Genomic DNA, 24,743 nt, shown 5'->3' with positions numbered 1-24,743 from the left:
GTGTGGTCGGCACCGTCGACCTCGTCGAGATAAATCTTCCTGTCGATGGCTCACCGCGGCCTCGGATTAGAGTCTACATTTGCACCTATTCTACCCTGCCCTCTCCCGTTCCAACTTTTCACCGCACTGACGGTAACTCTCGCTGTCCCCCCCCCCTCCCTTCCGCATCCCACCGCTCTTCGCACTTCGTTGGCTCGCACCCCGTTCGAGAAAAGACCATCTCATAAATTCGGCAGCGCTCGTTATAAATTCAACCCTCGTCGGAGGGGGACGACCGCAACGCTGACTTTGGGGTACAAGACGACGTGTTGACGGCTACGCCGGGATTTGCGTGGACTTTAGGAGCGATAACACGCGCAATCCAATAGCGAGATTAAGCCCGTCAAAATATTTAAAAAATGACAACTTATTCCGTTCTATTTATAAAAAAAAATTTGAGTTCCTTTTTTACCGCTTTTAATTCATATATAATGGACGACTGCACTGTATTCGAGGAATTGCAAGATTATAAACGCATATTTAAATTGTGATAATTCTCTTTCTCTCTCTCTCTCTCTAACAGATATTATTACTGCAATTAAAAGCTTAGATGTGAAAGCTTGTTTTCATTTCGATGCGCGCAATTTCGCAAAAAAATTTGATGCCGTTAATTAGAGGCAAAGAATTTAGCGAACAACATAGATAAACGAATAATGTATATCTCGCGGGCCCGACGCATTTTTCAAAAGGTTGGAAGAAGCGTTATAAAGGAAACAAATGAGTCCGTTTATCCGGTGGAAAGTAGTATATCCCTCAGAATAGAAATTCTGAACATCTTGAAAAACTCGACCGCTCTTTTATCCGTGGAATTCAAAATCGTTTTACTCAAATATACGATACTTAATTGATATATATCAAAAGATAAGTGCATGATGAGATTGATGTACGCGTCATCATTCATTTGTACAGAAATTTTATTCCTTCATATAACGCAAGAACAAAAAAAAATGTTTTTTTCACGCTGTGGGATGATCTTAGGTTATGGAACATCCCACGCATATCGACCTGAGATCTTTCGTTTCACTTTCTCTGTCTTGCCGCTAGTTTTAGTCTTCCTTTCGTTAAGAGCTCCCACAGGAACTTGCGAGCAAGCCGTTACGTAGAACACGTTTCATCGGGAAAACGAGGAAAATTAGCACTCTCTTGGATAATTTGTGATACAAATTATAAGATGAAAGCTCCAAAAATATACGCGTGATATTTCCCTAATATTTTTTTCGTGAAACAATTAATTAAAAATAAAAATCTTAAAATCGTTTAATTATAACCGAATCTCTACCTGTGTATCTCACTATAGGTGATATTTGCTTAAAACGCGTATTATATATTCACGCGCCTTTTTTCACGGAAAAGTTGTATTACGGTGAGAGTTGTTACAAAGAGAAACGGAGGAAGGTATTGTTTTAATACCCAACGAGATAGAATGCGCGCGATGCGCCATAATAAAATGCGCGATGAAAACCGCGGAAGTTTCGAAGAGGTAAAGCGAATACAGGCCAATTGAAATGCAACGTATGCGGAAAGAAATATGATTCTTCCGAGAAATAATTCAGCGAAACCGTCCGATGTTACAGCGGCGGGTCAGGATGATCGAAAACCATGATTAAAGGTATAAATTTTAACGTGGGAAAATTAATAAAACGCGTCCGCGCGAGGAAAACCAACAATGTGCCTCATACATGCGAGAATGTTGCTCAATCGTTGACTATGTCGTCAGGATCCGATTAATTTATCGTATAACGTAATATTTTTATTTTTGTAAAAATCAACGATTACTTAATCACATTTTAATATAAACATTAATATAAATATTTAATATATGAATATTAATGTGAATATTTAATATGTGAATATTTTTAATATGAATAAAGTTCTAACTAAATAACGCTTTTTGTTACAAATACTCTTTGCTACAAATTAAAAATCCAGAGAATATATATATTATTTTATTTCTTTAATAGATAATTGCTTTCTCTCTCTTTCTTTTTTTCTTTTACGTATATTGTCATAGCTATATAATATTTTTAATCGCTTCTGTTATTCTTTGGAAACAAGTTTGCGTTTTCAAAGAATAGCAGAAACGATTAAATATTACTCCGCATCTGAATTTAATATTGTGAATTGGAGCTGATTGAAATTTTAAGGGTTCGGAAATATCAACTTATCTGATGATGTACTGCATTACGCATTCCGACATGCAGTTACGTTTTTGATATACGGTTCTACGACGATTCGGGATTCATTACGTCAGTTACACAAAGCCGTATTAAAGTTTAATTATTATTATTATGTTTGTATTAGGAATGCATATATTGTACGTAACGTAATATTCTTAACTTTATGCATTTATCGAGTAGTTTCGCAACTGACAACGTACGATATATTGTTCATTAGATTTGCACAGATATCGTTTACGATACGAATAAACACGAATGCAAGTTACATACGAGATATTTTTTCGGAAATGTCTTAATTGTCATCATTTCATGCAGGATCGCAAACAATAAAGCTATGATTGATATTTACGTTATAACCGCGATGTATGCAAGAAACAATATCTCGCCTTTGAAGTAATATTTTGGAAATATATATATTGCGAGCTCGGCTTGAATACAAATGTCTATTCTGATCGACATGTAGCATGAAAAATATTCTACTGTTTTTCCATTCCACGTATTTTGGTGTACTGAAGAAAACATGCAGCGGAAACGAGGTCGACCCGTACATTGAGAATCGGGATTTTTATTTCCGCATTTTGAAGGAATTTAAGTTTATATCGATGATAAAACAATGGACATAATTTTCGCGAAGTATATTAGTTGTCAATATTACAGTAATAAGAGTGCAAAACGCAGTACTCTCGAAATCTTAAATTTATAAGTTTTTTTTTAATTTTAATAAATTTTACTATCTCTTATTTTTAATAAATTTTACCATCTCGTTTTTGCAGAAGATGTAAAGTTTGCATTTTTGCTTAAATCGATTTTGCTTAATTCGATATTATTATTCGTTTTGTTTTCATATATTTTCACTAAAAGGGTTTTTTAAGAAAGTTATTGAAAATTGTTTTTTAAGAAAGTGTTTACAAAAACACACGCATCAAATACAAATTCAAACTTCTACAAACTTCTGCAAAATAAATGAAGATTGTTAATAAAAAATGTATACATATAAAAGTTTTTCACTCACCGAACGAAGCGGAGTTGATTATGTTAAGCTGCTACCTTGATCTGCAACAAATATAAAATCCAAATTATAGCACGTTGTATAATTATTATTTGATGTATATAATAATGTAAGTAGAGATATTTAATAATATAATTGTATAACTTTCGCATAACTTTCGAATAAATCATTTTTTATACATGCTTTTTATCTATCTCTATATATATATATATATATATATATATATATATATATATATATATAAAATTTTCTTCCTGATTCTTGTTTTAAATCATTTACATAAACGGATCTAGATGTGCGATGGAATTAATAAAAAATACTATATAAATAAATCAATTATTCATCTAATGTTATTCCATCATCGCATGATGTTTCCTAATCTCCTTTTCGTTTCTTTGTTATAGATTGTTGCATTTACTCGCGAAAATAGTTTGAATATAGTTCATGTGACACAATAAGAACAAATGCGCGACATTTTTTACGACATTCACGAACTCAAATGCACGACACTTTTTATGGTACTTCCGAACTCGGACGTGTGATACTTTGCATGGCATTTCCAGATATAAGACGCAATGAGCTATTCATGGTATACTGTAAACACACTATTGCGCTACTATATGCAAATGCACCACATATGGGAATTTGAATTTATTAATAGTACCGATTTGTGGCAATATAGTGTGTGTGTTTTAGGGTATTTAGCTTCCCTTTCAGGATAAACCTTCCAGGTATTAAGCCCTCCTATCTACATCAAGATGTATCAATAGACGAATTTCAATGATAAAGGAATGCAATATGATATTCATTGATTATAAAAAATGAACAATGCGCGGTCAATTTGCTTTATCGTCACCGTTTTAATATGTTTACGAATTGTTAATTCTTAATTGTAATAATAGAGAATAATTGCGCATTTGGTCTAGTACAGTAGTCATATCTACAATAATAAAAAAATGACATATACAAAATTACTGTCTGCTCGCTCAAGTATAATATCGACAAAATCTTTTTGTGCATACATAAAATGTAAATGTATATATGTGAGTCCGGAAAGATATATCTAAAACGAAGAAATTATTTCTTTTGTGAACTAAATCTCAAAAATAATTGCATTAATTTTATTATTTAAATCGAACTTTATTATTTAAATCGTAATCAAAAGCTTACATTAAAATAATATGAGAGAAGTGTTATTAAATTTTTTTACGAGTCTCTCCAGTTCTAGAGATATTTTAATTGAAAATACGTTTAACACAAGAATTTCCGGATAAACTGAAAAATAAATTGATATCGTCTAAACTGTGAACACAATCGCACAAACGCTTTTTATGTGTTTGGAATTGCAATGCTATCGCATCGTTTATTTCCACCGATGGAGACAATTAATCGAAAGAGCAACTCTGCAAAACTCTGTAAAAAAAAATAGAATAATATTAAAATATTTTGCTACAAGGCAAAGCATGTACTTTTATTTCGATATGAATATCTCGAACGCGGGCGTTTCGGTAGATATCAAATAGCGTATATTCGCGCATATATAAAGTGAATGTCGTAACGCGGGCAGGCGTTCGTTCGAAGATGCTCCTTTGCGGTCTCGGGTTAGAAATGCCAGGCCGCCAGCCTAATGGGAAATGTCAACGACACCAAAGGCAAAAGTCAGCGGAGATATCTCGCTACCTCCGCGCCTAGAGACATGTTGCCTTTCGTTTGTCAAATGCTGGAGACAAACGACGTACAGTGGGATTTCGCGAGTGTTCCCCATCGTAAGAAATATATAACATAGATCGAAAATTTGATCTGCAACTTGTCGACAAAATTTTATTATCGCGATTTATTTTAATTACGATAATAAAAAATAGCATATAATATATATTAATACGTTGCGTTAATATATATTAATCCCGATCAATTTTCATCTCTCTCATCAAAATTTTCCAAAATTTTGTATGCTATAAATATGTTTCGTATACTATAATTATTTTTATAAACGTACAAATAATTATAATTATTTTTACGTTTATTAAATGTGAAAAAATCAAGCATGCTAATTTTCATTGTACTAGGAATCGAATCAAATTGAAGATTTGTAGCGAATCTCTTTCCCATGTAAGTCAAGCTAAGAGTTTCCCTTGAGCCAGGTTAGGGTTGAAGTCGAAATATCGAGTTTGGCGAAAAGAAGACCGTACAAAGTAAAGGACCGAGATAAAAAGCGAAAAGAGGAAGAAAGAGATCGACTATAATCCGTGAGATCGAGCCGGTAACGCGATCAAAGCGGTTCCCTTCCGGTCTCTAAACTGATTTCCTCGGATCCGTAGAAACGTGCCGCTCATGGATCAATAGCTTTTGCTCCGTTTCTCGCGCGTATTTTCCTCGCCAATTTTTTTAAAGTATCTACAAATTCTGTCTCCCATCGCGTTTAATCAATATCACATATATTTAGCTAATCATATTTATCCAATTATCGTATTTATCCAATCATAGACAACAAGAAAATAGCTCTGTAGCATATTCTACATATATAACAATACTCATCGAAATATAAATATTTTACATTTTAAACGTTTTTTTTAATAAATCGTATTACACTATATATTATTTAATATTTATAAAAATTTTTGAATAAATATAATTATGGATATTTTCAAACAATGTAACATGTTCAATAATAAATAAAGTAGAATGATCGCGCACCTATGTATTACTTCGGCATTGCAATAAAAATAACAAAGATGAACGGTGACAAAGATAGATGCTGTGCGGATTGGGGAGTATTAATACTTTTGATCGTTCATCTATCGACGTTATCACTCTTTGACGTAAAATCATTTTGAACTATCCAGAACGAGAGCGTTCGCTCGCATGTCCGGGGATAAATGGCAACAAGAACGAGAACTAATACTCTTACCGCCTTGAATGCATGTACTTAATGCGATAATCCTGCGAAATAATTAAGTATGTCGAGACGACCTAGAGAATGTTCTGTACCCGGTTCTGTACTCGGTTCTATACCTATAACCATATGAGAGAAATTTTGCGATAAAAATTATTTTAATCCTATTTAAATGAAAGCTTTTCGATGTTGAATAATAAAAGTTATATAATAGATAATTGTCACATTATCGATTTGTTGACTTTTTTCCAAATAGTTTTCTCTCGGAGAAAATTTTATTAAACAAAAAAGCCCTTAGAATTATTTGATTAATCTAGGAATATAAAAAATACATATGCGCTTTTGTACAAATAATACTAAACATTCCTGCTTCTCCTATTTTTATATGATTTAACTATTTCCGCGGCTGTGTGTAAGATAAAAATTTTGCCAATAAATATTTTACATTTGTGGTGGGACAAATTAATCCATCAAATATTTACTCCAAATTGCGTTTATACTGCGTGTATTGCGTGGTTTGTACGACTAAACCTATTAAAAATAACTTGTACAATAACAAATATTTTGTGTCTCATGTTTTTAACGTAATATCAGGTTTACAAATTAAATATATTGGAAATAATTTTTTCAGAGAATTATAGAAACAATTTTTCATAATTTAGAAAAGCTGAAAGCGTATTGTTAATCGCTTCGAAAATTTTATTACTTTGCAATCTTGTACCTTCAACAAGTAATACAAATGACTATAAATTTTAAGAGTTTAGTTTGATCGAGAGAGTTTGATATAAAGGATGAATCGCAGCAATCAAAATGGCTGGCAGCACGAAAATCTTATGATTATATTGACTTTTGTTTATATCCACTCTTTATCTTCTCGACCAGAAAAATAAAAGTAACAGCTTATGGTCGTTGAGACTATTGAACCAGAACAGTACGAAAATACTGGAGTCTCTCGAAGTGATTCTGGTAAGCAGCCAAAGTGAGAGTATAATGGAGCTATGGAGAGGAAGAAGGAAGAAAAACGACGCGAGTAAAGCGTCCGGGAACTCTTCTACTGGGTGGCTTAGAAACGTTTAACTGGTAACTAGGCTAATGTGGGATTATTGGAGACAACTATAGCATTCATAGATACAATTGAACATTCTTTTGATTTAACTTCACGTGAAAAAAAAAGAAAATTATGCGAGTATATGAAATATTAAATCGGCTAATTCAAAAGGAATAATTTGTATTAAGCATTCATTCGATAATTCACTTTTAATTAAACGTATTAATTATTTTGCTACTTCCAATTTTATTCGAATAAAATGTGCGATCTTTTATAACGTTCATGAATGAAGAAAGAAAATATGGTAATTTTTTTATGCAATCTTAATTGCATTATTTTACACGGATAGGAAGAATCGATTTTTCATTTAATTTTCGTAATTTCCGATATAATCGCGAATAATCTATATTCAACATGATATTGGTTTCTGACAGATAAATACTGGTCGTTAGGATTTGCAAGGTACGTAAGAAATATCACGACAGCAAACCGTAATATTATTTCGGGGGCATAGATTTGTAACGTGTCGAGGTGCGTACAACGTTCGCAAGATGTTACGCGGATATTAACGCCGTGTCGTGTCTCATCAACGTCGTGTAGCGGTGGGGTGAAATGCCGATGACGATGATTGATGTTAACGACATACATACAGCCGACTGTATTCAGAGAGAGAGAGACGCGGTAACGGGCGTTAATAATCGGCGCACCTGCTCTTTTAATTTACTTCGGCCGTCGCGTCGGAGCGATAAATCGATGATTCCCGAATGATTAGCCCATAAATGCCTATCTGCGCATTGAGCGCAACCATCTCCCACGCGTTTTACGCGTCAAATTTATTAACGCGTCGCATTCCAGTCGCATGGAGGTTGCGAACGGGCAAAGGCGGATCCTGGCAAACGAAATAAAGTATTTATTTTCGTTGCAAATTAGCGCCGCTAATGGCCGCCGCAAGCACAAATTACCGACATTACGTACTTCGCGGAATCTCTCACGCGTGCTTCATTACGATGCGCGGCCGTGCGCCGTGTCGGCTTTAATTAGCCGTAGATAACCCGAAACACCCGTTGCCTCAATTACTTTTTCGCGATCCGGCCGATATCCGGCTTGAATTTTCGAAGCGAAATTTACGAATCCGAACGCTCGCGTCGCGAGTTTGTAAATTCGCCAAATTCGCATAATTATTAAAACGGAACGAACTTCCTGCAAGAATTTTTCTCCTGTCGCTTCGAGGAGAATTTACGGAAACGTAATTTGTTCTTCGACTTCGCACAAATCTGTGGAAACACGTTTTAAAAATAACGGCGGATCGAGAGAGGTGGCGGCCGTTACGTTTCCCGACCTGCTCTCTATATAGGACTCCTCGATGTTTGATCTTTTGATTGAATTGCGCGGCCAATAACTGACCTCCCTTAAGGGGTCTTGCGCGACCCTCGGGAAATATCGGACCTTTAATGTCCTGATTCGAGAACATTGCGCTCTCTTTTCCCATTTGATGTCGATGCGGTCTCTCTGTCTTCTCGCATTGAAGCTGGCGCTTCAACTTTTCAGTCATCTCTTGTCGCTGTTATTTGAAATGCACAGCAATTGTGGAAATTGCTGCATCGATTTGCTTTTAATATTCACCATTATATGATTAAAAAGGTAGCGATCAAATATTTACGTTCGGTATACGATGAAAAATATCAAATATTTATCTGTTAAATTGCTGATATAAATTAAGAGAGGAAGGAAAAACGCGTTCGCATGATATACTCGTAGCTTGTAATGACGATGCTTGCAACAAGATGCGCGCTACTTCAGGAAATCGCTTTTGTTCGCCGGAGAGCGAGACTCATTGTGCACCGCGGAACGTCGACCGATTCAATTTTACCCCAATGAACCGTGTGGCACGGCAAAATCGAAAAAAGTCGACAGAAGGGTTAATGGGAGAGGGTGAAAGGGGAAGGTTTTGCAATTTCCGCGACATACGTTCTTGTCATATCGTCGTATAGTCAAAGGCATCTGCGATATCGTGCGCCATCTAGCTTCGACATTTTTCATGGAAATTGCCGAACAATAGCGGAAGAGAAGAATGCAGAAAGCAATAAACTAAAGGAAAGGAGAGGGGAGAGAGATATGCAAACGTAAAAAGGCGGCGTACTCGGGGTGCAGCGAGTCTATTAGTGGCCGTCTGGGTTAAACTGTGTTTGGCTTGCGGGCTCGGCGCGGCCATCTGGGTGGATTATCAGCGACGTAGAAGTCGAACTGAACGTCCGACTAACTCTCTCATTGCTGAGAGACCGCAAGGGTGTGGTGGTCTACTAACCGCCCGATAAAGCCGTGGCTTTTCGGCATGGAAACGCTTCGAGAAAATAATTAACTCCGTCCATTCCGGCGGTTCCTTCGATTTACATGGCTTTACATTGTCGCAAACAGCGGCGTGAATCTTCATTCTGTCTAGAGGGACAGCCAGCATAGAGATATCCCGATTTGACATGGCAGTAGCAGCTCCTCTATCACGTCAAGCCATTCTGTCATGTCCCTGTGCGCTATTGTGTGTGTGAGACCGCGTGTTAGATTTACGATATTCGAGGGCAGGACATTATATGATTGTTTCGCGTAGAGAACGCAGGGCAAAATATACATATATGAGTTTGTTGACTTGTAAATTAAATTCCATGAGTTATACAAACGAACATAAGTTTAGTTATTAAATAAAAGAGAGGAACTGTTAGCAAATTTGATTTGATTACAATTCAAATATTTACTACATAAATTGTGATTTCTCTCTCGTTTTTCCTAATTACAAAAATTTCAATTTCATTATTTATAGGCGCATGTCTCAAATCGTCTTATTAATCGTCTCATCGTAAAGTCAAATCTGCTTGCGCTGTCTCTTAGTTCGATGAGGCTTGCATAGAGATTGACGATTTTGAATCGACATTTCAAGTCGAGTAGGCTTTTGAGCTCCGATTTGCCGGCAAATACATCCATCTACTTCACCTTTTCAAAGAAGGATTTAGCTTTCGTTCGATGTCTGAATATTTTTTATTTGTGAACAAAAGAGGAAATTATTGATCGATTTATCTGGCTTATTTATTTCTGATTCGCGATTTAGGAAAAATTTTGATTTTATTATGGAAATTTTTAAATAAATAATTAGTCCAGTGAATTTGCCTCTCGTTTTTTTGATTAGAAGCTCGAGAATGAATAAAAACTGATTATTTATTAAAACTATTATTAGTAAGAATTGAAAAATAAAAAATAAATGAAGTAAACAACTTTTAATTAAAATTATTTTTAATTTACTAGAGAAACTGCTTTCTTTTTAAAGAAATGGAAATAGATGCAAATCCATTATTTCAAGCGCAAGATTACAATTTACGATTTAATATCCATTTTCTGACCGCATTCGTACAGTTGATATTAGTTTCCATGCACATTGGATAGGTATAAATTAAAAATTCATAAAAATGCAGCAGAGAAAGAGAGAAAGAGAGAGAGAGAGAGGAAAATAGAGAAAGTAACAATTACTTGGCAAGGTTCTATCTATTAAAACAACGTGTTTAGCTTTCCGTATTACTGCTTGTTGCGCTCTTCGAGCGTGCGCGGGCGCTAAGGCTGTCATCGATGTCCTAGAAACAACTTCGGCAACACGGGAAACGGAATATTAGTGAACAATGGTGGCCAAAATGCTTCCTGCCGGTTATAACGTCGAGCTATACCTGCTTGCAACTTGAGTCAAGCGCAAACCTAGGATTGGATGGCAGACAATTTAAGCTCGGCTTACGATTTAAACAACGGTTGCTCTACAAGCGGGCCTCCATCCGCCTTACCGCCCCATTTAAACACTCTTACAACCACCCAAATGTGGTATGGATTAATTCATTCAACGTCCCTATCTGCATCCGGGAAGGGGCTTTCGGGCGCTTAAAGCGGGAAATAAATCTATCCCGCGCGGCGAGTCTCCGAGATCGCGAGCAGCAAAGAATCTAAATTGCGGTTGCCGTTGTAATCCATCGTTGTCACCCGCGCGAAATAAATGATATCCGTAATTGTACCCGCCCGTACATTTTATTAAGCTGGCCATTGTTCGTCGTCGAAAGTAAACTGTCTAGTGGTGCGTATTTCCGCGTCGTATATATTTCGCACTGAATACGGTCGTCCGGTGACTTTATGTAAATACGAACACGTCCTTCGCATTGGACAAATGAGAGAGTCAAGCCTGACAATCACATTTCACGTTAAAGTCCTCGATACAAATCAACCGACAAATGCAACGACGCTATACATGACTTCGAAAATTTTGCGATCTTTGAAAAATAAGGTGTATGCGTGTGTATTCGTATATATGTAAAATATAATATTTGACGTGAATTCTCGCGTGGAAAATTTTTACGCTGCCTCGGATTATTATTATGGCGATAATAATTTTTTAATTTGCAATGCACTTTTGGCGCGAGACTGCGAGAAAATAATGGTCGCTACGTTAACTTCGCGTCAAAAGTTCCGGCGAGCGTTTAACATACGTCCGACGCCATATTTATGGGCCATGAAATATTTCCGTGTTATAATTGCGCCTTAAAGCCTGAATTCATAATGCCCATTCTCAGGCGCTGTATTCCCGCCCCCTTTTGTGCCCAGCGGGCACTTAAAAAGAAAGATATGCAAAGGGCATTAAATAAATTTACACTCTCGGTGTTTCCTCGCTCGTCGCGTGAACGCGCACATGAACAGATTACTTTCCTTTTTTTTTTTCTTTCGTTCCTTTAAGTCGGATTTACGATATCGCGAAATTCGTTTATAATTTTTACGGTGGCCCTAATGAGGGTCTTTCGTGTCCGAGACTGTAGCCCGCTGATACATCCTGCTTTCTCGTGTTTTCCTTCAGAAATGACCTTTTTCTCGCGTTAAATTTTAACGCGATGTCGCTTAATGATACGTCGAGAGATTGACATTATACAAGTCATAAATGTTGTTAATTTGATTAATGGATTTCATTAATTTAATATATTCGCGCTAGTCATAGAAAAAAAATGTTGAAATCCAGAGAAGCAAAACCGCGAAGCGAATACGTTTTTGATGGGAAACAATTATTAGGATGTATCGAGAAGGGATTAGTTCGATCAAGAACTGCACGATCGTGTCGAAAAATTCGCACAGATAGGAACCGCGTGCCGCTTTTCTCGCGCCGGCTTATACCTAGTGGTTTTAATTTCCAGCCCTCAAGCTCTTTATATCCGCAAAAGGAATATAATTATCCACAAAAAGGAAGAAACCTGGCATTGAATATTTTAGTTCTCGTTCCTCGTAGCATTGTTTCGTAGACTTCCCTTCTTCCCATTCTCAGTCTCTCACTTCTTTTTGGCTTTGGGGTACTAAACCCCTCGTTTCGTAACAAAAATAAGAACGAATAAATGCGGAGGGAGGTGTGCGAGAATGGAAAAGATTCTACTCTATTTTTATCGTTCCAAGGTCTTACGGTTTTGGGATTAGCTAGGAAAGTTACGTCAGACATTTTGTGGTCAGCTTTGCATAAGTCTCAAGTCTCTCTCTCTCTCTCTCTTTCTCTGTATATGTATCCATCTATTTCTCTTCTCCTCGCTTCCTTTCATTCCCGTTGTTTCGTATTCCGTCTCTTTATTTCGCGAGTTTCGAACATACGTATGTCCAATAAAAATAAAACCTGCATTAGGATTGCGCATTAACTTCTGTACCCCTCTAATCCTACAAGCTATTTTATTTTCGAGTTAAAGTATATTACTAAGTTGTTGATTCGCGGTTTATCAGCGATGTTAAAAATTTTGAGCTTAAAAGTAATTTATGCGTAAACAGGATTAAAGTATTTTCCCGAATAATATTAAACTGTATATATATATATAAATTAATAAAATTAATTAAAAAAATTAATATAAATTCCTGCAAAAGCATTTTAAAATCAGAAACAACTCTATGCTCTATTTTATAAAAGTCAATGAACCAGTTTATCATTATAATTAATATTAAGAACGATCGAGATATGATATTTAATGTGTGATTCAAAGTGTAATGTGGGTTTCTTCATGTTGTAAAAGTCAGCAGATTTATTTTATCGTCATAGTTAATATAACCGAGGGGACGGCCAACGAAAATGAATTGCATCGATATGCAAATGCTCGCCGAATGCATAATCAATGTAATATATCCCAAAAGTATTTTTTCTACTATAATATCGTTACAAATGAATACGTATACTGATTACATTTTCCTTCCGGTAATTTAATTTAGAAAATAAGCTTGTAAGAACCTCATAAAAATGTTATATTTGAGTACGCATCGAAGTGGCGAAATTAACGAAATGAAGTTATCACTTCGCAAAGGGGAAAAACTTCGTAAAGTGATCTTCGGTGAGTGTATCTTTACAATCTGTACACGTCCGATATAAAGTATCTCACGTTGTTGAAGGGAAAAAACCGGAAGATCTGTCTTTCGTGACGCATTTCGCCTCTCCGAACAATTCCGCGCAGCCGGTGTTCAAGAATGAGGTATAAACCGTTGATAAATGATCACGGCAGAAAGAACAGCCTCGTAATTGTAGTCTTATTAATGGCTCGCAACTGCACACTGTAACGACCTGTAGCTATAACACGCATCTCGTTTGTATCTCGCAACCGTAATCTGCCAATTTACGGCGTGAAATCGCTAGTAGCACGAGAACGTGCACGAAGGTACACAATGGTATTCAAAGTATAAACGTGATAAACATAGTATTCATAGAATAAATCTTCAATTATTTGGAAAAAATATAAATTTTCTCTCGTTGGAATAAATCTGAAAATTTATATTCACTTGCTACAATTTTCTATATATATTTACAAACCGTTTGAATAACTTTTTTCAAAGTTTCGCGGAGAAAATGATTTTATCTCGTAAATATAAATTAATTTTAACTCCAGTTATTAATCTTATTTAGAAAAAAATTAGAAACATTAAAGTGAAAGAATTTTTATCGCAGTGATATAATTAAATTCCATTCGATAAAATTAAATTATATTTCTAGAATGTCACGGGGCCAAGGGGGATGGTCCGACGAGCCTTGCACTTCCGGTAGTGCGAGTCGCCGCAGTGGAGCGCGGCAAATGGCAGGATCATCCTCGAGAACGTCAACTTCCTTGGAGGAGCGCGTTTCCGCTACGCCGTGTAAAAGCGGCTTCAGATTAGGTGTCTACGGCTGGAGAAAAAGATGTCTTTATTCTCTCGTGTTGATACTCATGGTCATCGTTATTCTCAACCTCGCTCTTACCGTCTGGCTTTTAAAAGTCATGGGATTCAGTTCCGTAAGTTTATAAATTAATGAGATATTATTATTTCAACGTGTCACATTTATATACACACAATCACCATTACCATAAAATTAAAAATAAAATTTATCAATATTGTTTCTTCTCAAACTACTTTAATAAAAATTTAAGGTGATAGATAAAAATATCAATGACTCATAAAGTTGATCAAATGTTTAAAAAAATCTTTTAAAAAATATTATTTAGAAAAATATCTTATTTTAAAGGAAATATATTGTTTTATATTTTATATATTTTACTGATAAAAAGTAATAAACTTTTTTCACATTCTTTCTTTTTTAATATAACTTTTTAGCTATATTAAAAATTCATACAAAATTTCTAAAAAATTTAATCAATTCTGTGAGCAACTGCATGTATAATAACTAATTTTTGTGTGTCGATTAATTCGAGAATTTTATCGAGAAATTCGAGAATATTTTGTAACAAATCAATATAAAATAATATATCACGGTGTGTAAAAACGCTCTTCGGGTAGGTCCGGAACGATCCTTTCCTGGTTAGGATTTCCTCCTGTAAGTTCGACCTGGATAGGGACGTATGTAACTTTTCGACAGTCATTAAAGTCGACTTCTCTACCTTGCAGCTTGGAATTAGTTTCGCGCGAGTTCTTGAGCCCGAATAACAAGCCTCGACGAGGGTGTCGGATCGTGCGAACGTAGGGCGCATCACCGACGATTTTGGGGATGGCAGAGGGAAAGGCTTGAAGCGCGAAAGTGGTTAATATAATTCGCCGTAATTGCCGGAACCGTTATATTGGCGCCGCGTTGTTTCCGTTGCCGAAAATTGTCGTTTGCACTTCATACTTCTTCTCTTTCAGACTTAATTCGGTCGCGTTACAATTACACGTTCTTGGAATCGACCAAAGGAAAAGAGGGAGTGGGATTCATTAGTAAGTAAGTCGGTAATGTTCGAGCGTTCTCCTTTCGTTCTTCGCAATCTTGGAGAAACGCGGCCCATACTAACTTCTTGATTGCGATAATGGCTGTAATATGAAGGTCGTTTCGATGTAAATGTCGCGACCAACTTGCCTATGACTTTCTTAACTTATTGGGACGAATTTGGCGATTTTGGATCCAACAAGAAATTACCTGTCATATTAAATATATATCATAACGTTAATTTTGATATTATTAACTTTAATTTTTCCCTTTGTGTGCGCTGCCAATTTTAATTTAAAAAAATGATATTTTTAAATAAATTTTGACAATAATAGAAGGAAATTTTTGAATATCTCATTATGATAAAATTTACAGAATTAAGCGAAGAATGTGTGCATCCTATTAAGTAAATTTCTCAAATACTCTTATAATAATTTTATTAATTACAATGCTATAATGTATGCCAAAATGAATCATTAAATAAAATCATTAGAACAATTTTTTTTTCGATAGGACACTTTGAAAAGCGAAAAAGCAGCTGTACAATGCACTTTGCAATCACCTGCAGCACACGCAGCACGATTCGATTCATAGGAACACGATTCGCAGGAACAGAGACCCGCATAAATTCTTTCAATCCATTTTATCGCCTGGTCGCATAAACGTACCAACACTTTCGCTTCTGCAAATCGCAGCATTCCCACATATGTGAGAGAGGTGCAACAATGCTATGGATTGGTCGACTAAGCTAGTGTCTAGTTCGCCCGATTAAGACAGAAACGATCGTGGTATTATCCACCTCGCGGCCTCGCCAAGCTGCTACTGCTACTGCTACTGCAACTCCCTATTCGCTATTATCGAATTTATTCGAAATCGAAAGGAGCTTTCGCGATCTGGCGCAATGATCCCTCGATGGGGGCTAAACTCGGTGGAAATTGAGTATCAATCCGTAAGTAAGGAGTCTGGGAAAAGCAGGGGTACCCCGTGGGAAATGTAAGTCTCTGCCACTTCTTTTCCACTCCTCTTCATCCTTTCTACTCTCTTCCTTTCTCTCTCCTTTTTATTCTCTTTCTCCTTCTTCGATATTTTCCCGTTTTACACCACTTCCATTCCCCGTCAATTTCTTGCCACCCTCTCTTGCCTCCTCATCTCTTATCCCATCTTCCAGTGATTCTCTCATTTGATCTGCCATTCGGTTTTTCTCTCGCTTTTCTCTTCCTCTTTCTTTAGCTCTCTTTTTTCTCCAGTTCTTTTCTTTCTCGAAACATCCTTCAACGCAGTTAATACTGCTCAGTTTGCCAATTCACACCGAAAACTTTTCCAACTAACGTATCGTCTTCTCTCTTTCCTCTCCTTCGTTCGTCGTAAGTCGTAATTAGAGGAGCGATAATTAAACTCTCGTTTATCGGCCGGTATTCGCGCCGATAACTCATGTCCGATTAATTGTGCGACTCGGTAAATCAGCGAGACAATCAATTACGAGTTCGGGCGCGTTAATTATTGCGCGCGGTCGGGTTGCGGACTGCCCGGTCGACGATTTACGACGATTTCGATTCACGGTGACGAATTCGACGTATACCGGAATATCTCGGAAAAGTCAAATGTAAAAGTCCTCCATTGGCACGAATCAAGCGGCCACGGAAAGAGATATGGTTTATGCGCGGCAGTTTCGTTTATAGGGAGTAAAAACGTGATTTTGTAAATTTTACGCGTGAAAAATAAATGACATCTAACGTATAAACGGATTGATCAGAAAATTTCATAAAACTGAATATAACTCCTTTCTATTTTTATCGATATAATTTAAGATAAGTTTATCTTGAAGTAAATATTTTTATTAAGATAAACTTATCTTGAAGCAAACATATTTTGCAGAAAATAGAACAGGAAATACCAATAATATGTTCTAAATAATATCTTAATGTATATGATTGTAAAAATTTTTTAATAATTTGAAGTATTTTTTAAATAGATGATTGATTATATAGAATACTAATACATATAGATTATTAGAAATCTAAAAAAATAAAGTAACGCAATATATATTGATATCTCATGCTTTTTATAACACATAAACTGAAATGGCAAAAATCGGAACAATATTTGAAATTAAGTATTGTTGTATTTTTTAACATCATTTTCTAAACGGACTCGCAAACTTAGAGACAATAAGATGTTCCATAAAACAATCGAGGATAATATAAATTATGCGATGATTTTAGCGTTTTATATACAATGTCTCTAATTATCATTTCATATATATTAGAGCGATGTGAAAAAGTAATGTGTTGTAAAAATATTTTAATGGCAATGTATTTTAATTATACATTATTTAATTATACAATTAATCAAAACTAAAAAATTAAAATATTTATTTTAGCAAATTAAATAAGCAACTAAATATTATTTTTATTTAGCTTCTCCTTTTCGAAACTCTCTTATATTTTACGCGCCATAAATGTGACTCGGTAATACGTATTAGTTATGCGTATAAAATCTGGCATTGCCAGTTACACCGTCGAAATCAAAAGTCTCGTAGAGCCGGAAACTGCGAAACTCTCTTCGAGACTTGGTTGATATCCATCTAGAAGTTTTCCTATACGAGGCATTCCTCCTAGGCGAGTGAAAGCGCGATACACTTGCGAACCGGGAAATATTTCATGCCCACCGTACTTCTCCCGCGCCTTTATCCACCCATCCTTCCCGACTATTCATATTTGATGAGAGCCTCGGTCTGCTTCCCACTGCCTCTTTTCACGACAAGTTATTCCGTCTCGGCCAACTCCGGCCGATGTCCTTTCCTCATTCGCAAATGAGAGAGATACCGCGAAGAAATTAAATCATTTTTCTCAATTAAGAAAACCGCCTCGCCCTCGTAACTGCAAAACTTTCGCCTCGGCGGAATTAATTAAGAGCCCTCGATCGGTACGCTTTATTATTAATGAAGTACGGTTTTGTCGCACTTGATGCTACCAGTTGTTAATAATTGCATGTATATGATGAATTTCTCACCACGATAAATTTATTCGTGCGAAATAGAGACACAAGCTTTACTTCGATTAACTTTTGTGAAAGTATAACCGACGTTCTTTTTTTTATATAAGTAAAAATTAAACGTTTAAATATATCTTTCCACAATTCTTTAAATATTTTAATATAGCTAAATTTTTTATAAATAATTTCAAAAATTTTATTTATCACTTATACTTTTCACTACTCAAGAGATTTTGCTTCTTCAATTTTTTTTTTAATACTCTTTTTCATTAGGTCATTCTATTCCATTTGCAATTTTCAATTGTGTGTTGTTTGAAAAGGATTTTATCGATTACGCTTACATTTTCATGGCGGTACAAAAAGATTTTCTTTACGAAGTACACGTTGTCGTTCGTGAGTATCAATATTTCAGGTTCTTTTTGGGATTCCCATCAAGTGAAGAGGTCTTAGGAGAGATCTTCGATTACGGACAATATATAATACAGCCTGAAACGTTATGTCGAACGGAATGGTATACGGACACTATATTGACACTAACGGCTTACATACATGGCCATAGTGAACAGATGCCCCTTCCACCTAATATCGCTTGCGGGACCTTATCCTCTATAACCCTTGTATCCATAGAGAATTCACCTGTATACATTCCTACATCCCCTACGAAGATACATATTGCACGCGCGCCCTCCGCACCCATACAAGGTGGCTCCTTTCGTAGCGTCCCTTTCGCGGAGAATCAATTGAAATTCATGTCTCCAAATGAACACTTCTCTACTCAAATCGTATATATACATTTGCGCATATTTTCGTTAGATCATCGTGTGTGAAATAGACACTTTTTAAATATTCACTTTGTTATTTTTTTCAATAACTTTTGTAAATAGACATGACATGAAAAATATTTTTTACTACAATAATTTATGAAATGTTCCATATTTGCAATATGGAACAGGATAGATTTCAATATGGATAGAAATATAATATCCGTTTTTTGCCAAAATTAAAGTTATAATTTTAAGAAAAATGATATTAAAACATAATTAAAATTGTAAAATTAGGAAATTGATATTGAAATAACTACAACTATTAATATATATTTCTGTTGATTCCTACATCGATGGATATTTTTATGTCTCTCTTGCATAGATATTCTACGTAAAAGAAATATAAAAAAATCTATATTAAAATCTTGTTAATTAAAAAAAATATCTGTGTAAATTGAGAATAATTGCTATAAATATTCATGATAATAATTCTGGATGGATTTTATTACATATTATAATTAGAAGGACAAAAATAAAAATAAAAGTGATGAATATTAAAAATTTTCTGCAGCTTCAATTTTTTTGGTAGGAATTGATGCCACATATGTGTACAAACACGAGTGATCACCCTGTATACCATACATACATATGGTATGTTAGTATTAAAGGATATCCATTATAGCACCTAGCCACCAAGTGTAAGTGCAATATAGCGGGTATAGCGCCATGAATTTTGAACGTATAGCAGTGCTGTAGTACGTTAGTGGTAGCGGTTATAGGTTGGTTCGCGTGGAAGGCCGAGCAGACAAGTTTATTGTTTCTAGGGATTTCGCGCCAAGCCACAGGGGAACCATCGTACGAATCTCCCATGAAGACTTCATATTTTATCAATTTTGATATCCTTTAAATAATTGTATCTATTGATTAATCATGCATCTCATCTTAATCTTTCGTAGCATTCGTATAACATTCATCTACGTCATATCTTGGTATTTGCCAAAATAGACACTTTTTCATAATAATTTAAAATATTACCAGTTAGACTAATAAATAGAACAGAAAATAAGAATAACAATTTTTAAAATATACGCGCATTTTTATATCAAATGACATATTCTACGTATTCGTCTAAATGAATTTCAATAACTATAAATTTAGACTTTGTTCTACATCGTAATTTCGCTTCCCATATCGCCGACCACGAGCGAGCCTCGGCGAGAGCCAAAAGTCAACAGAACGATATTTGTCCCACAAAAATCGCCGCGGCGAAGATTTAAATTCGGCAGTCGCATTACGCCAGCCGTCGCGGCGTTTTTATCGATTTCCCATTTCGAACCGCCGATCCCGCAGCCCTACGTCACATGCCAGATTGGGGTTATAGGTTTCCTCCCTTCCCTCGCTATCCCCTTTCCCCTCCCCCGATATTGCATAATCCGTAGAGATGTGTGTCGTGCGGCGTGTTCCCGGTTGACCCAGTGTGTACGTGAAAGCTACGAGGATTTCTACCTAAATGCCAGTTACCATCTTAGTAGCGAATGCTAATATCAGAAAATAGGAAATATAATAAATTATTGTATCGAGGCTGAAGAAAACGGCGCGATTCAAGAAGAAGAGAAGAAAACTCGCCCAGGAATATTATTAAGAGAAGATTCTAAAAGAGACGAAAGCGCGCCAACATTAATGATGCCTCGAAGGCGTCTCTTCTCTCATCTCCGGAATCTCCCTTATATAATTGTTACCATTAGCGTAAGAAGAATATACATATCTATATATATTGTAAATAAAACAGTCAGCTGCCGCGCTGCATCACAGATCTAGGGTTGCTCATTATTTTAGGAAAAAAAAGACAATTTTGAGAGAAGAATCTCCGCGAAAACGATTCATTAGGCGACACGGTTTTCCATATGTTGTTAACGTGCGGGTGTTACTTTATCTTGTTATATCAATGTGTTTATATATCAATGTTTCGCATAAAAATAAATATAGCTAAACTCAAATAACATTTTAACAAAATTGAAGAAAAAAGAAAGAGAGGAATCTTCGATCTCGTTTTTTAAAATATTAAGTGCAATTTTTCATGCGTTTTTATAGGAATGGCATAGACTTTTTATCGAAATAGAAATTAAATCAGATTTGGCCAAGGCAACAATTGACTTGATAATTACGACACACCGAAACTTATGGTAAAGCGCTACTTCCGTCTACGAGAATATACCAATATATCACTTCGTCGGCCAGGGAATAATTTTCTCGTTAATTCGCCGTTGCGCGATGAAGATGACCTGGACGAAATCGTCAGCGGGAGTTAATCCTCGCAAGACACATTAGGAGTCCCCGCGATTTGATCCCCGCGTAACACGAAATTGCAATATCGTGATGCGGAGAGGATGATGAGCGACGGCCGAGGATGGACCTTGAATTCGGTTATGACTAGCGAAGGGGTTCATCGTTGCCGAGGATCCCCCGAGGAAAAGGCGGTGACAAAATTCCGAATCGAATTATCTCGCGACGCAGCGCGGAAGTTAGACGAGACTGCTAACGTCGTCGTCCAGCTTGGGATAATTACGTGAGGTGCATTAGCGTGGTCGCACGTAGTAGCGCCATGTGCATATGTGTAATCATCGCGACATACATACATATGCGTCAGAAACGCGAAACGTATGACTATCTTGTCATGGAAGGTACGTAACCGAGTTCAACGATGCACAGTCATACAAACTGCGAATGCCACGTTCATGCTCGCGTATGAAAAATTTAACGGTTATCATTTTTTAATAATGATTTTCTTCCAACAATATCGCATGAGATACAATTAAAATAAAAATTATGACCGTGTGCGAGAGAATTATAAATCTTCACTTTAATCGTTGGAATTGAATCAATATGAAACTTTAATTAAAAGAAAAGGGGAAACAATAGATTTTGGAAGCTACATTTTTTGGCGGAAACAAGCATATTATTTCCTGGATGCGGATGTAATTTCCGACTTCCGCGGAATGAGATGTGCACGCGAATCGGCTCGCGAAAATGGCGTGGCGCGCGTTCAGAACGCGCCCACTTCTATTCATCTGCGCGAACGAAATTCATTGCAATTGAAATCTGACTACGTCCTAGCGTGAATTTCATACGGATGTAAATTTATGTTAAAGCAATTTAGGAAATATATTCTTGGGTTTTCGCTGCTGCTTTTTAGCGGAAGTTAAATAATATCGAGGGCATAATTCAAAATTCTCGGAGAATTACCAGCTACTTTATATCAAGAACAACTTTTATGTCACGAATATTTAATTAATATATATATATATATATATATATATATATATATATATTTAAAATATTTGATATTAAAAATTTAATTATATAACATTATAATGCAATATGTTTATTTTCTGATTAGATTGTCACTAACTGTTTCAAATCATTATAAAGTTGAAGATTCTTTAAATTTTTTAAATCGAAATGTCAAACTATACATTTTATAAGCAATTTTTTGCTTAGATATCCATTTTCATTTTTGAAAATCTTATGCAATTTTATATAATTATTTAATCGATGAAGAGAATTTTAATAAAAATCGAGCATTTTATTGTCGTCGTAATATGTCAGTTAATGTCATCGTAATATGTCGGTTAATTTTTCAAGTTAAAAATAGAATATATTAACGTCATAATATGAAAGAATATATCTGTATTTTTTCTAATAGATCATTTCAAGCGAAGTTTATCTCGATAAGAAAGCGACGAAAAAATTGACCACGATTAAAGCAGGCGTGGCGCTAAAACAGAAAGCCTTTGTAATCCTTGTAAATAACGTGCTTTGTATTAATTTATGGACGACCAACCGAGTAATGTCGAGCCGAGGCGTCGTTACGATGATATACGCTTACGAGGGGTGTTATTTGGATTTCATTACGTGCCGCAACCGGCGCCACCGCTATCCTACCAACACCCTTGTCGCGCGAATCACGTGTCTCGATATTTGAAATTCGGAATTCGGAATTCGAAACGAAGTGCGCGAGATATGGAAACGATGCGTTATTTTGCGGCAGAAAAGTGCATATAAATTCATTGACATCGTCACGCGAATTGATTTTAGCGCGGCCGGAAATCTGTTAATCGGCCGCACCGCGCAATTTCCGTCGTCGAACATAAATCCGCAATTTTTCAACGATAAATACTTGATGGTCGTGACGGCAGCCAATCACGTCGATACGAAGGAAATACGATTTGCATGTGGTCGATTCGACGCAGCGATTGAAATTTAGCCGGCTAATTGCGCGCATTTTCCTTTCTGTTCTATTTATTACCTTCTCTTTTTCTATCCTCGAAAAAAACCGCGCGAAATCGAGATAAGAGGTGGAGAAAGGCACGCACTCGTTCGCGCTGCGAGAGGGCTAAGGGTCGATATTTTTTATTGTCGCTTAAATCCCCTTATCAACGGTCGACAGACAACGAGATAAAAAGGGTATAAAGCCTCGGACTTAATGATACCTGTCTGACGGTAGATTACTTTTACTACTGCCGCTCGTTTCCACCACTACGATTGGACGATCTTCTCGACTCCAAAGGTTCCTCTAGACCGTCTGGCGATTCTAAAAAGCAGGTGCAGCTATAGTTCTTTCTTTCTCTCTATTTTCCTCATTCTTCTCTCGTTTTGCCGCTTACGCTCCCACGCTTGCACTTTTTCCTTCTTATAACGTACTTCGTCTCTCTTTCTTTTTTTCTCGCAACATTTCTTCTCGATCTCATTCTACCGGCACGATCGCGTCTTCCTCTGTTTCTCCCTCACAAGCTCGCTCGCTCTCCGCGGGTGCTATTGGGGTTTACGATTACGGTTAAGTAGAGGGCAAAGAGATCGTATCGTTTTCCGAACGATTTGGCTAATCGAGTGTCGGTGGCTCGGTATCTCCTCTTCCTTCCACTTCCTTCCTCTCATTGATGATCGCAACTATGCACATCCAGATTGATGTTTGGCAAATTCTATGTTTAAACTGTCATCTTGCAGCCAGTGTTTAACCAAATCTAGTTATTTCCTTCGAAAAGTCCACACTTGTGACGGCGCAATAGCAAATTATACAATTGTATCAATTAAAGACGCGAAAAAACTGCTAATAAAAATATTAGCGAAGTAATAATAACCGATAAAAATAATCTTTGTAATATTCGTTTGCTTGCTCATTGGTAATTATCTATGTAGAATAATAATTTAATTTTCTTAGAGATGTTATATTCATCGCGTACAAAATATATACATATATATTTTCCCATAAAAGCTTTCTCGACTAAATATTTATCAAAAACAAATTTATTTAATCATTAAATACTCTGGTATTAAAAGATTTAAAAAGTCAATATTTATAATGCAATTCTAAATCAACAAAAGTTACGAATAAAAAGTTTTCTTACGCTTTTAGTGAAAAAATCGCTTTTATTTATCTTAAAAATATTTCTCTAAAAATTTGAGTCTCTAAAGACATGGAATTTATGTCGAAATAAATGTTGTTCGAAATAAATGTAGATATAAATATGAAATAAATCTGATTTAGAACTTTTCCTAAAATTTATATATCTAAATCTGAATCAAATTCCAATTGGATACGGCTGTGTTAAAGATATATTA

At 35.9% G+C, this 24,743-nt stretch overlaps 1 protein-coding gene across 4 annotated transcripts in view; it reads left to right on the top strand.

The window, feature by feature from the left end:
* The window catches only part of LOC105252237 (zeta-sarcoglycan), a 191,510-nt gene that overhangs the window by 156,350 nt on the left and 10,417 nt on the right, over positions 1-24,743 (top strand). For all 4 annotated transcript variants that reach the window (XM_011259538.3, XM_011259539.3, XM_020027849.2 and 1 more), the window contains one exon: positions 14,185-14,461. In XM_011259538.3, the coding sequence (XP_011257840.1) occupies positions 14,185-14,461 (277 nt within the window). The remainder of the gene's footprint in view (positions 1-14,184; positions 14,462-24,743) is intronic.

The sequence above is a fragment of the Camponotus floridanus genome, unplaced genomic scaffold (assembly GCF_003227725.1).
Source record: "Camponotus floridanus strain SB8 unplaced genomic scaffold, Cflo_v7.5 scaffold27, whole genome shotgun sequence".
NCBI lineage: Eukaryota > Metazoa > Arthropoda > Insecta > Hymenoptera > Formicidae > Camponotus > Camponotus floridanus.
This window is presented reverse-complemented; position numbering and strand designations above follow the sequence as displayed.